We start from the raw sequence: 13,860 nt of genomic DNA, 5'->3' as shown, positions 1-13,860 counted from the left end.
GGTGTGTAGTGCGAGTAGTGTCCAATTGACTGCGAGTGCAGGTGATTAGTGCGAGTGCAGGTGAGTAGTGCGAGTAGTGTCCAATTGTTGTTTAGTGGCTCTGTTTAGTTGGCCGTCGACCAGCAAGTATGGACGAACATCGAGAAGCGCGCTTGCAATTGGAAGAAGTACTGAAAGAAGTATTAAACGCGGTGGTGTCTGAAACTGAAGACCTTTTGGAAGCTGAACTTGCAAGACCAAGAAGAGTATGGGTTCGAAAATGGATTAATAGAAGACCCATTCATGGCGCAAGCTACCAACTCTTTATGGAATTGGCTGTTGAGGATACGACAGAATACTACTGTGCTCTCAGGATGAACGAAGAGTCGTTTAATATACTATTAAACCTTGTTGCACCCGTCATACAGAAAAGCGATACATTTATGAGACCTGCTTTGCCGGCGAAAGTGAAATTGCACGCTATTTTATACTTATTGTCTAATGGAATTAGTTTACGCGTCTTGCAACACCTATTCAGGGTACCAAGATCGACAACTTGTACCATCATATCCGAAGTATGCGATGCTATTTACAACGCACTGAGAGATTACATAAAGGTAGGTAACATTAAAAACCTTTTTTTTCTATTAAAGTAGGTTTATTTTCAAATTCAACATACATAGGATTTACAATCAACTTTGGTAAAGGTAGGTAACATTAAAAACCTTCTTTTTTCTATTAAAGTAGGTTTATTTTCAAATTCAACATACATAGGATTTACAATCAACTTTGGTAAAGGTAGGTAACATTAAAAACCTTTTTTTTTTTCTATTAAAGTAGGTTTATTTTCAAATTCAACATACATAGGATTTACAATCAACTTTGGTTAAGGTAGGTAACATTAAAAACCTTTTTTTTTTTTCTATTAAAGTAGGTTTATTTTCAAATTCAACATACATAGGATTTACAATCAACTTTGGTAAAGGTAGGTAACATTAAAAATATTTTTTTTATATTATTGGTAAATACTGGAAACTGCCCGAGCCAATATGTCATCCGGGTCTGCAATTGACATTTGAGATCCATTGTTTTCAGAGTATATAGTTATTACATTTTCGTTGAGAGAGAGGTGAGCATCAGAAATTTTATGAATGTCATTAGTACTCGTAGGATCGGGTGTAGAAGATTGTGGTGGTTGTGTGTAAGGAGAGTCTCGTGGTGTTTGTGTGTAAGGAGAGTGTCGTGGTGGTTGTGTGTAAGGAGAGTCTCGTGGTGTTTGTGCATAAGGAGAGTCTCGTGGTGTTTGTGAGTAAGGAGAGTCTCGTGGTGTTTGTGAGTAAAGAGAGTGTCGTGGTGGTTGTGTGTAAGGAGAGTCTCGGGGTGTTTGTTTATAAGGAGAGTCTCGTGGTATTTGTGTGTTAGGAGAGTCTCGTGGTGGTTGTGTGTAAGGAGAGTCTCGTGGTGTTTGTGCATAAGGAGAGTCTCGTGGTGTTTGTGAGTAAGGAGAGTCTCGTGGTGTTTGTGAGTAAAGAGAGTGTCGTGGTGGTTGTGTGTAAGGAGAGTCTCGGGGTGTTTGTTTATAAGGAGAGTCTCGTAGTGTTTGTGTGTTAGGAGAGTCTCGTGGTGGTTGTGTGTAAGGAGAGTCTCGGGGTGTTTGTGCATAAGGAGAGTCTCGTGGTGTTTGTGTGTTAGGAGAGTCTCGTGGTGTTTGTGCATAAGGAGAGTCTCGTGGTGTTTGTGTGTTAGGAGAGTCTCGTGGTGTTTGTGAGTAAGGAGAGTCTCGTGGTGGTGGTGTGTAAGGAGAGTCTCGTGGTGTTTGTGTGTTAGGAGAGTCTCGTGGTGTTTGTGAGTAAGGAGAGTGTCGTGGTGGTGGTGTGTAAGGAGAGTCTCGTGGTGGTTGTGTGTAAGGAGAGTCTCGTGGTGTTTGTGTGTAAGGAGAGTGTCGTCGTGGTTGAGTGTAAGGAGAGTCTCGTGGTGTTTGTGAGTAAAGAGAGTATCGTGGTGGTTGTGTGTAAGGAGAGTCTCGTGGTGGTAGTGTGTTAGTTGGTGATGGTGAAGAGTGGTACATAGAATTTGGTGATGGGCTATATGCGTAGTTAGATGTTCCGTGGTCCATTTGTTGGAGACGTAAATTACTAATATAATTTTGGATAAACATCTGTCCTTCTATTGCTGTCTGGATTGGCAAACTTTTAAGCTGGGCAGCTACACTTTTCCCGAAAATATCGAACTCTGTTTCGGCTTCTGTTGGCATGCGTGTCTTCATTGAGTCGGCCACGTTCTTTACTTTGTTCACCAAACGACTGAGGTCCCGTACTGCTCTTTTACGAGGAATCGGCGATTTTCTTTCTCCTTCAACTTGATTAGATTCAGGTGTTGCGTCGGGGTTATTTATTTCAGCAGATTCACCATCAAGTTGCTGTAAAACAATAAATTTAGATTAACAAAAACCCAAAAAAAAAGAAAAACATATAGTAAACCAACTCTTAAAGTCAGAAATAATATTCCCATTTCACTATTATCAAAGAAACTAGTGTCTGTTCCTTAACTTATTTTTGTTTTAGGTACCTAACGGTGACGAATGGAAAAGGATTGAAAAAGGCTTCAGAAATTCCTGGAATTTCCCTGGTTGCTCAGGTGCTATAGATGGGAAACACGTTACCATCAAAGCTCCACCAAATGCAGGAAGTTATTACTTTAACTACAAAAAAAATAACAGCATTGTTCTCATGGCAGTGGCAGATGATGACTACTGTTTTTCATATATTGATGTTGGATGTAACGGGCGTGTATCGGATGGTGGAGTTTTCTCCCATTGTGATCTTAGTCATGCCTTGGAAAATAATTTACTGCCCGAAGGTCATGTTCTAGTGGCCGATAATGCGTTTCCTCTAAAACCATACATGATGATTGACATTTGAACAAAAAATTTTTAATTATAGATTATCACGGGCAAGACGAATCATCGAAAATTCTTTTGGCATCTTAGTAAGTCGATACAGAATTTTCGAAAGGCCCCTACCCTTTTTTCCCAAGAAGGTGGAAAAAATCGTAAAAGCCTGTTGCGCCATGCATAACTGGGCGAGAAAAACCAAAGTACCCGTACAGGTCGCCACGGTTGATATCGAGGACACAGAGAGTGGAAATTTGATTCCAGGATCCTGGAGAGAAGTGACTTCAGATGGACTTGTTCCATTGACTATGAGCATGCAGAATAGATCATCTCAAATTGCACAAAACAAACGCAATAATTATGCAAATTATTTTGTAGGAGAAGGTGCAGTCTCTTGGCAGTCTCGAATGATAAATTGAAGTAAAACGTGGTTTTATTCAATGTTATGTGGTTAGGTTAAATTTTTGAAACAATGTCCCCGAATTTTATTGTTTAGAGTTGTAAAATAGGTAGAGGGTAGAGACTTTTCATTACAAACTGCTTTTCTTTTTCAACGAAAATGCGTAGTTTTTGTGAAAATCGAAAATCAAAATTATTTTTTTAAGGTTATATTTGTAGTAAAAACGACACTTTTATTAAAATATTTAAAGTTAACCTAAGTTTTTCATTGCATTTTTTAAAACACCAACACGTGGGCGTGATCATGTTATTTATTTTCAAGTTATTTAAGCTTAACCTCTGTTTTATTATGTATATATTATGTATTATGTGCGTCATTAATTTCTGACTGTTTCGAGATTTGGCGCAAAATAAAACAGTGTGTAAATAAAATTAAACAATTGAGTAAACGTATAAATTCATAGATAACACGTTGAGAAGTTCCTTGCATAAATATATATCTTGTATAAATATATACATATGCCTATAGATATATATCTTTACTCAATTGTTTAATTTTATTGATTTTTATTTCTTCACTTTTTATATTTACGGATTTTTTCATCGATACACATTTTTAATATAGAATATTTTATTTTATGCTTTTTTTAGTATAATTAATTTATTTTCTTTCATTTGTTCATTTAATTTACAAATTTTATTTACACACCATTATATTTTGCACCAAATCTCGAAACAGTCAGAAATTAATGACGCACATATTATAATATATATGGTAGAACCCCGTTGAGTCGAACCTCGATAAGTCAAAAACCTCCAAATCTCGAAAAAATGTTTTGTTCCCTTCCCGAAATAATCACAGAGTCCCTCCAAGCCATTTTGCCATTATGCCTCCAAATATTTTCACTCTATGACTCGAAAAATTAAATTTGAGCTCTGTATGTCGAACATAGCAACGTTATATTGTACATACAACCTTTACAACTTAATCATTAGGAATTTATTACCTCTATTGTTCGAACAAAAATAAGTTACCGACTTTAAGAACGTGCCGACAATGTAAGTGCACTATTGTTTCTTAGAAAACATCTATTGTTCGCACAAAAATAAATATTTGATAAAACTTTCAAAAACAAATTGAACTGATATAGTACCTACTCTGTCCATTATAGTATTTTTCAAAGTGATTTTTCTATTCGAAATACCTCGATTAAGATAAAATGCCACTCAGTATAAATAAATCATATGCCAAATAATGAATATAATATCTACAAGACGTAATTTTGTCACTCAAACAATAATTAATATTAGGTCGCTCAAATAATATGAAGCTGCTCATTTTGTATTTTATGTAACGCAAATTAATGTTTGTTAGTTGCTGATCTATTAATTTTTCATCGCTCGCAGTCAGTCGCTCACTTAGTAATTCAGTTACCCCAATTAACCCTTAATTGGTCGCGTGGGGTGTCATACACCCCAGAGCGGGTTTCCAGGCTCACAACTTTTTAAAATTTGAATTTAGCGCGCTGTTCTTCCAGGTAGCTTCATAAATACGTAAAACGTACACGATTCAGTTGCGAGCGGCGCTCGGTTGTGGACGGTTGGGCTCGGAGAGCGTGTTTGGGGTGCACGACACCCCAGGTGACTGTTTGTGTGGTCTAAATTCCGAGTAAGTGGCCAATTGGTAATTTAATTATTTCTGTTTTAAAACATTGTATTTTTCAAGTGATAAATGTTAACAGTGTTCAATTATAATACTTTGAAATTTTTGAGGTTATGTTGTGATATTTTTGTTTTAGGTTACCAGTAAAATGCCACGTGGACTTAAAGGGTGAGAAAAGAAAGCCCGAAATTATTCATTTTTATAATAAAACCAAAAGGGGAGTTGATACGAACGACCAAATGTGCGCCACTTATAATGTAGGAAGACGTACCAAAAGATGGCCGATGGTGATATTTTTTCATATTTTCAATATCACAGGTATCAATTCCTATGTAATAAACAAATCTAAAATTGACCCCGATATATCCCGAAGACTATTTTTAAAGTTACTGGCTGTTGATTTAGTCAAACCGCACCAAATATCAAGAGCCAGCATACTACCACGACCGCTGCAAAAACGACTAAAAAGACAGCATGAAATTTCGGACCAAGAATCTATTTCTGAAGCAGGCCGATCGCAATCATACAAAAGGTGTCATGTATATCCAAGAAGTAAGGACAGGAAAACAAAGACTGAATGTTTTAAATGCCATAAACATGTGTGCAATGACCGTATGATTGTAGTCTGTAAAAATTGCAACGGTTAAAACTAGGATTTGTAAAAAATATTTTTCATATTAAAAAAATAAGTTAACTAATTATATTATTAAAAATGATTAAAAGTTGATTAATATGTAAGTTCAAATGTTCTAATTAACAAAAGTCTGATTTTGCATGTATTTCGTATTTTATTTTATTTCCTAATTCTGGGGTGCTACACACCCCACGCGACCGCTTATGCAACTTTGTAGGCGCGCCCAATTAAGGGTTAATTATTTTTGATAACTAAAACTTCAATTTACAGTCACTCGTTTAAATACTACCCCTATAAAAATAACATTAAAATGTATCATTTATACTTTATGATAAGCTAGTATATTTGTATTGCTATAATCTGTGATCTGCGTCATATTAACTAATCTGTGGCTTGTTGTGAATACAAATTAATGGAACGATTTATGGCTATAATAAATTGTTAAAATAATATTTTAACAAAATAAATTGTAATATGTAAAGGGTATCATTTAAGCTATCACCAATTTAATTAGTTTTGTGTTTCTTAAATAAGGGTATCATTTAAGCTGTCACCAATTTAATTAGTTTTGTGTTTCTTAAATAATAGGGTTTGTCCTCAAAATAGAAGATCTGTCACCAAAATGTAATCACCAAACAATGCAAAATCAGTTCCACAATAAATCACCTAAAATCCTGAGATAAGGTCTAGTACCAAATAAATGTGTTTGTGTGTATTTATAATAGGTGTATCCTAATAAGTATTTAAGCAAACTAATTTAAAGAGATCACCAATAAATCATATTATGTTACTAGAAAATTGCATTAAGTTCAAATAAAAAATTAGGGTTGTCATCATCGTTTTTAACCAAAAGATTCTGCTACTCAAGCTGCTACTTAACTAGACTCCCAAGGTTCAAAATTTCCACTGGTAGTATAATGGTTAGGGAGCCAGGTGCAAATTTGGTTAACTATTTCCTCTCAAGAGATAATTCGTCAGACGCATGAGAGTATAGTATTATAAAGCCTCGTGAACGTCAGCTGGCGCTCGGTTGGGGGGGTGAGCGGTTGTAGCCTCCCACGCACATAGGAAAAAAAATACATTCATTCATTCATTTCCTCTCAGCTAAAAATTTGTCAAATTGTAGCTAACCCAATATCTCAACGAAAAAAAATAGTCAGCTGGTTACAACATGGTGTATTATACGTCAGCTGGTGTCTCGAACATGAAAGTTAAATTTAAAGAAAAATTTATTTTCCGTTATTTCCTCTCAAACAAAAATTTACCTGATGATAGCTTATATGTAACTGTGGATAAATATATATGTCAGCTGGCTGTATCTTGGTGGAAAAACCGTCAGCTAATACGGGAGGCTACAACCGCTCTTCCCCCCCAACCGAGCTCCAGCTGACGTTCACGAGGCTTCATAATACTATACTTTGATGCATTTTACTAATTACCGCTTGAGAGGAACTTGGTCATAAAATCTGCTGCTGGCTCCCGGACCATAAATTATATTTAAATAATTTTTTTAGCAGAGTAGTAAATAAAACAATTAAAGTCAAAATAATCAATATTTATTGTTTAAAATAATTACCACTGAACAATCAGCGCTGGTTTAAAATAGCTGGCTTATGGCTAGCAGAATAGTAGATAAAACACTTAATTAAAGTTAAAATAATCAATATTTATTCTTAAAAATGATAACCACTGAATAATCATTTGGTCATCATTGGTCAATTTTTAAAGCGCGCCAATTTGTCTCTGCCCCTTTGATCATTTTTTCATTAAAATTATAAATTGATGTATTAAATTGGTAACGAATACTATTAATTTAATATCTGAACGAAATAAATGTTACTACTGTATTGGTGACAAAATATCAAATAAAAAGGAGTCGCAGTCAGGGATCAATAATCGATTTATTTGGTGACAGATCTACCATTCTGAGCACAGAGCTATTATTTAAGTAACAAAACTGTTATTATAAGAACGAAGTTTATATTCATGTAATGCAATATAATTTTATTGGTTATCGATCTCTTATTTTACACATATATTAACATTAATTTGATAATTCATATCTGGGCACAATTTTTGTTTATCTGAGAACGAAAATATTTCGTGGTGATAGATCTATTTATTAGGTGATACAACTTGATGACAAATATAAATTTTGGTGATAGAAAATATAATTCCCATATGTAAATAAAGTAATAGGTACGTAAATATATTTAAAAATAATGCGTGTGAGTGGGAATAATTAGACATTTTGATACTATAATTATTATGATGGCTTAAGATTTTACGTAAAGTTGCATTTTTAGTACAAAAATAACCTTAAAAAATATCATTTTCAATTTCGATTTTCACAAAAACTACGCATTTTCGTTGGAAAAGAAAAGCAGTTTGTTAAAAAAATCCACTACCAGCTATCGATTAAAACACAAAATAATGAAATTCGGGGACATCGAATTAAAAATGCAGTCTGTGGTTATGTGTTATTATTTGTAGTCATGTAATAAATAATATAAAATAAATGTTTTTTTTTACTTACCAAATTACTCCCTGAGTCGCTGCACTGTACATTTACAGCTTTTAAAGCGTCATCTATTAGTTTGAACCACTTTATTTGTGGAATATATACGTCATCTGTTCCAGCTCCAGATTTTGTACTATGTTTAATTTTCTTAGCCTCTTGCGCATATGTAGACCTCAAGTTTCTTATTTTAGTATAAACTTCTTTACTTCCAAACCATGGTATGTTCATAGCTTCACTTATACGTACAAGGGCCGTATCTCGGGCTCCCTTAATTTTGTACGTAGGGGCTTTACAGTTGTAAAGGCATTCATGTTTTAGATACTCCTGCACAAATTTATAGGTTGTGTCTTCGGTCCACTTTGCCATTTTGTACAAACAACAAGCGTGCCGCGTGCGACTGCGACGCTACACACTACGCTACTACGCTACTAAACACTCCTGTCCAGGCGTGTTTAGTGGCAGGCACGCTGCGAGTGAGGGGGAAGGGAGGGCGCGCGGGACGTGGCTACTCGCAGTCCACTCGCAAAAAAATAGAACACGCTTCTATTCACTTTACTACACAGCCTACTAAACACTCGCACTAAACAGTCGCTGTCCACACGTAGTACTACTCATCACCTGCACTCGCACTAATCAAAGTGTGAACCAGCCATTAGTGTATCACCTGCCAAGTCTACCCACTTTCTAAATCGTTCTGGATATTTTTCTGGATTCGGAAATCTGTTGATGGTGACACCTGCAAATCAAATGTTACAATTAAAATAGAAAATTAAACAGGAATTTCTCTAATATGATAAGAATTCATGAATGCAAATAAGTACAACTACCTACCTTTGGTCACACATCCGAACACACAAAGTCTGTCAGTAGGCATATCGATTACTTATAGCAGCACTTAACTGATAGCGTCCAAAATCACAAAACTTAATTATTAATAGCGTCCAAATATCGCAACACTTAATAACTAATAGCGTCCAAATATCACAAATTAACAAAACACGGGAGAGGTACGTCTAGCGGAATCATACAACTCGACGCTAGGAGTAGGCTTCGTTAATATTCTTCAGCTGAAGCAGAAGATGGACACTTCACGAATTACTTATTCAGCAAACGCAAACAAACCAAGAAAAAAGCGCACGCGCTCTCGTTCAATGAAAACGAGTGGCGGGCGGCGGCCATATTTGCAAATTTGTTGAGACTTGAGATATCAAAATTTGAATAAAGAGACTGTAACCGACACTGTTTTTAAAATTATGTATTTTAGGGTGCACTCACACACATCAGTCACCGTCAAGTCACCGATGACTGATCGGTGACGGTTCGTGTACGTATCCACAAACACCAGTCACCGTCATGTTGTCCGTCAGTCACGTCGCCGGTTTGACTGAATCATTGAACACATACATCAGGTTAGTCAGTGATTAGACGTGTGTCACGCTAGAGAACATGTAGCAATTGACGGTAGCACGACGCTGACTGAACTGAGACGTGACGGCACCGGGTGAGTGGGGATAAAAGTATGATACATGTATGGAAAGATTATTTGACGTGCCTGACCGGTGACGTCACTGATAGATTTCGTGCCGGCGACTGTCGTGTGGGAACAGAGTCATACTAGAACTATTGATACATATTTTTTTTTAATCCTGTCCGGTGACGTGCCGTGACGGTGACTGATGTGTGTGAGTGCACCCTTAAATTGGTTTAAGGGATTTTATAAAACAATTACATTTTATTACAATAATTTTAAAGTTTATAGATAAATTATCCGTCCTCCCAGCGATAGATAGATAACTTCGGTAGGAAATGCTATCTGTCGGTAGGTTATTGAAAAATAAGTAAGCGTAAAAGGATAGTTTTGCCTAACGGTAGTAACTAGAATTATGGATAGATAGGTTATTGAAAACGGCCGTAAGACGTCGTTGGTATCGTCCTTGCGGGAAATGGGTACCATAATATGGCTGATCGTGCGGGTTGAGGTAAGTGTTTAATTTTGGCGGGGGGCGGAGAGTGTCCGTTCTGTAGCGGTTAGCTACTATTATGTATTCTGTGCCCCTGCGATGAAATTATGACGTTAGCACTGTTATAGCTATAGGGCTGTTACCTTTTTGATATTTAACCGACTTCAAAAATAAAGGAGGAGGTTATCAATTCGGCCTGTATATTTCTGTTTGCTTTTTTTTCACAGTCGATTTTGTGGTAATTTCGAGATTAAAACTCGTTAAAATACAAAAATGGTGTAGCCTAAATATGAATTTACAAGAAGAAACAATCCGAATTAAGTAATACACCTTGTAAAAGTAAATACGTTTTTATCAGTGCTATATTTCGAAAACTTGTTTTGTTATGGACGCCGAAGGTTATTTAATGTAGGGTAACGGCACCAGTGGTCAGCCTCATAACAGCTTTTTGAAGTTTGGACAATTGCCATTTCTACAACAATCGTCGAATAAAAAAACGTACAACATGTATGGATTTATTGTTTATTGTAGTTTCGAATCAACGTTTATTAAAAACAATAATTCTCTTAGTAAAATATATAATTAATTTTAAACAAAAAATGGCCCAGTGTCCCAGTGAACAGCCTCTAAAAACCAATAAACAGCCTTGTTAAACCCAGTGTTCAGCCTTTAGTAAGTATAACTCATAATGATATCAAAATAAACAATGTTATATCAAAATCAACGATATTAATCACATTTTTATAGCAACGATTCACTTAGCACAAAAAAATGTATATCGCACATAATGCATTATTATTTTAAACATACTATTACAATCTCTTTGTGTCTTCTTATTTTCTAGGAACTTGTTATTACTTATCATAAAAACAGCAATAATTCTTTTAAAAAAAATCAACGATATTAGTATATAATATGTCCTATTGATGTATCTATAATCCATATGTTCTACTGGCCTCCCTAATCGGCATTCCACTTCGTATGGCTTCCATGGCAGATGAGAGTTTCTCTGGAGGATACTGTTGACTTGGCGGCATTTTTAGCTAAAAAAAAGGGAACAATAATAAACTTTTGGATATGAATACACATAATACCATTATTTCAGGTAAAACTTAACTAACTTATAGATTTACACACAAATTTATACTTAAAATATTATTTCAATAACATCGTGGCTGAATACTGGATCATTGAGACCACAGATTGAGACCCAGTGGTCAGCCGCTTGAAAAGATATTTTGAAATGCGGCTGACCACTGGGTTATCTAACAATTAGGAAATAATCCCAGTAATCAGCCCCGGGGCTGTCCATTGGATCTTTCATAAAAAATCAGTATCCAATGTTCAGCCCCTCAAATTTTTAACTAAAAAAACAATATTTTTTATCAAATTTCATAAAATTAAATGCTCCAAGTAATCTATAAAGTTATTATCTATAAAACACACTCACATTTCATACTAAAATATGTTATTTCTCACCTTTCAAAAGAGCACCACGTGAAACAAAAAATATGGCGAACATGACACTTCTGCTCTTGTCGGCGGACAGCACCTGTATGAACGTGTTTACTTCTCTCCCCTGACCCCCTGCCGCTCCTATTGCGTGATGCATGAACCTATAACGAAACAGAGCTTCTATTTAAGTGCGCGTGATTTGGTTATTTTGATTGCAGCGATATTTATGGCCAATAAACAATGCAATAGGCTGATCACTGGTGCCTGGCTGACCACTGGTGCCGTTACCCTACCTAAATTATTTATAATGCTTGATATTTGTATTATACATATATTCAATAATTATTTTAAACCAGAATTTACAATACTTGTATGTAGGTATACCTATTAAATTATTTTTAAAACGATAAATTAAATTAAATTAAAAAAAACCGGCCAAGTGCGAGTCGGACTCGGGCACCGAGGGTTCCGTACAAACCTGCAAGGTTTACAAAGTTCGTTCATTACGACAATCGAGTCATAACTATGGTATTTTTATTGCAAAATGAAATTCATAACATTACAATGGGGAAAGATGGAGGAGCATAAATTTAAGACAAAGATCTCTTTATCGTTTAAGTAATCCTTTATTTTATATTAACACATATCATTTATCTATAATATATCTGAAACACTTATTCTAGCCTTGCAGCAGACTTGCGAAAGTTCTTTTATTAAATTTATTTATTTACTAAGTTTTTTAGTCACTATTTAGAAATCTGGTTCAAAAATATTAATTAAGTATTAAATTTGAACCAGACCTGTAAATGGTGACTGAAAAAGTTATGAATAGTACCACATTGAACATTGAAGTTCGAAAAAACGTTATCAATAGTTGTACAACTTCGTGTAGTGCTACTGTTTATTAACGGAAACATGTTTATGGATGAAAAATATGTGGAAATTCCATTTTGGGGATTCATTCTAAAATCTATATTGAAGTCTCCCACAACAATCAGACGAGAAGATGAAGTGTACATATTGAGGTTGCTGCCGAATATTATTGTATTTATACATTCTATTGCAACATTAATTTGACATTGTGGTGACCTATATACAGTTATCACTCTGATATTAAACATTTCAAAATGCAAGCATTCAATGGCCGTTTGCAGCGCGTGGGTTATTTAAATAAAATCTTTTACATGATCCATCTGTCACGGCATCCTTAAGATTGCGACGTACATACGCAATAGATCCCCAACCTGGATTTGCATTAGATACAGCTGGACCATCTACTCTGCACACCTCATAAAAACCATCAAGTTCAAAAGTGTCTCTACGACATCCCCAGGTTTCAACGAACAATGCTGCAGGGGAGGAATGAATAATAGGATCTATGATGACGTCTGAAAAATGTTTGCGCAATGATTGCACGTTATGAAATACAATTTGAACTGCATTATCTTCAGGTGTTTGCAAAAATTTAAAATATGGTACCAATTTGTTTTGTTCTAGTCTTTTCATTTCTATACTTACAGCACTCAACGAACGAGGAGACCATCCCCCGTTGGAACTGCCCCACGTGCATGGGAAAATGCGACGCCGTCAAAAAACTAGACATATCTCGCCGTAGTGGTCAGGACAGTATAGATTCATCGTGACTAAGGATCTACGGGTGAGTGGCAGTTTTTTTTATTGTTGTCTTATATTTTTTTTACGTAGGTATGCAAAATTTATTCATGTCATCCGGTAAATTTGCTATGGAAAAAAAATTGCTAAGTGCATATGCAGTGCATAAATATAAAAGAATGGTGTATGTTTAATTGGTTTCTTAATTTTGACAATTTTAATTTCCTTATCATTAAAAATTATTCTTGACGCGTCCAAAAAAAATGTAACTTATAATATGTTGTGTTTTTTTAGGTGTTATAGGTGTGTGGGTGGTACGTTTGAAGTTGGAAGGGAATGTAGGATACTATGTGATTCATTTTACTTGTAAGATATGTTAAGATGTGTTTTTTATGGTTGTTTTTTGTATATTTTTTGTGGTTGTGTATTTTAACTTTTTTTTTTCATTTGTTTGGAAGATATGGAAGAGAAAATTTGAAATTTGAAGGGACTATGGAACTATCTACCATTAGACATAAGAGAAGCTCAATCTCTACTCACATTCAAAACACTGCTGAAGCGATTTTACCTGTCAAAGTAATGAATTTAGATCTACTACCTGTTTAGTGTTAAATATCTTTGTATTGATGCTGTCTCCGTATGTGTCTGCTTTTCGACTAGTGAATAGCTCATTTCTTTCTGTATGTATATTATATGTATGTGTATGTATGTATATGTATATTTATGTGTATGTATGTATATGTT

The 13,860-nt window shown here is 35.2% G+C and overlaps 1 protein-coding gene and 1 long non-coding RNA gene across 2 annotated transcripts; both read right to left on the bottom strand.

Moving 5' to 3' along the window:
* Positions 1 to 597: 597 nt before the first annotated feature.
* On the bottom strand, positions 598 to 8,522 carry LOC149896046 (uncharacterized). The gene is made up of 2 exons (XM_090118330.1): positions 8,105 to 8,522; positions 598 to 2,398 (listed from the first exon to the last, which is right to left on the bottom strand). Exons 1-2 carry the CDS (start codon positions 8,453 to 8,455, stop codon positions 995 to 997), a joined length of 1,755 nt encoding a protein of 584 aa, XP_089974456.1. The 5' UTR covers positions 8,456 to 8,522; the 3' UTR covers positions 598 to 994.
* Positions 8,523 to 10,558: 2,036 nt separating this feature from the next.
* LOC149896045 (uncharacterized) lies at positions 10,559 to 11,628 on the bottom strand. Its single transcript, XR_016458405.1, has 2 exons — positions 11,530 to 11,628; positions 10,559 to 11,093 (listed from the first exon to the last, which is right to left on the bottom strand). It is a non-coding gene; the product is annotated as an uncharacterized LOC149896045 (long non-coding RNA).
* Between the last annotated feature and the right edge of the window lie 2,232 nt (positions 11,629 to 13,860).

Source organism: Colias eurytheme, chromosome 29, assembly GCF_061535395.1.
Source record: "Colias eurytheme isolate Ceu_HAF_F1 chromosome 29, ilColEury1 Martin Lab GWU primary, whole genome shotgun sequence".
Classification (NCBI taxonomy): Eukaryota; Metazoa; Arthropoda; class Insecta; order Lepidoptera; family Pieridae; genus Colias; species Colias eurytheme.
The sequence above is the reverse complement of the archived record's forward strand: the minus strand, read 5'-3'. Positions and strand labels throughout refer to the sequence as shown.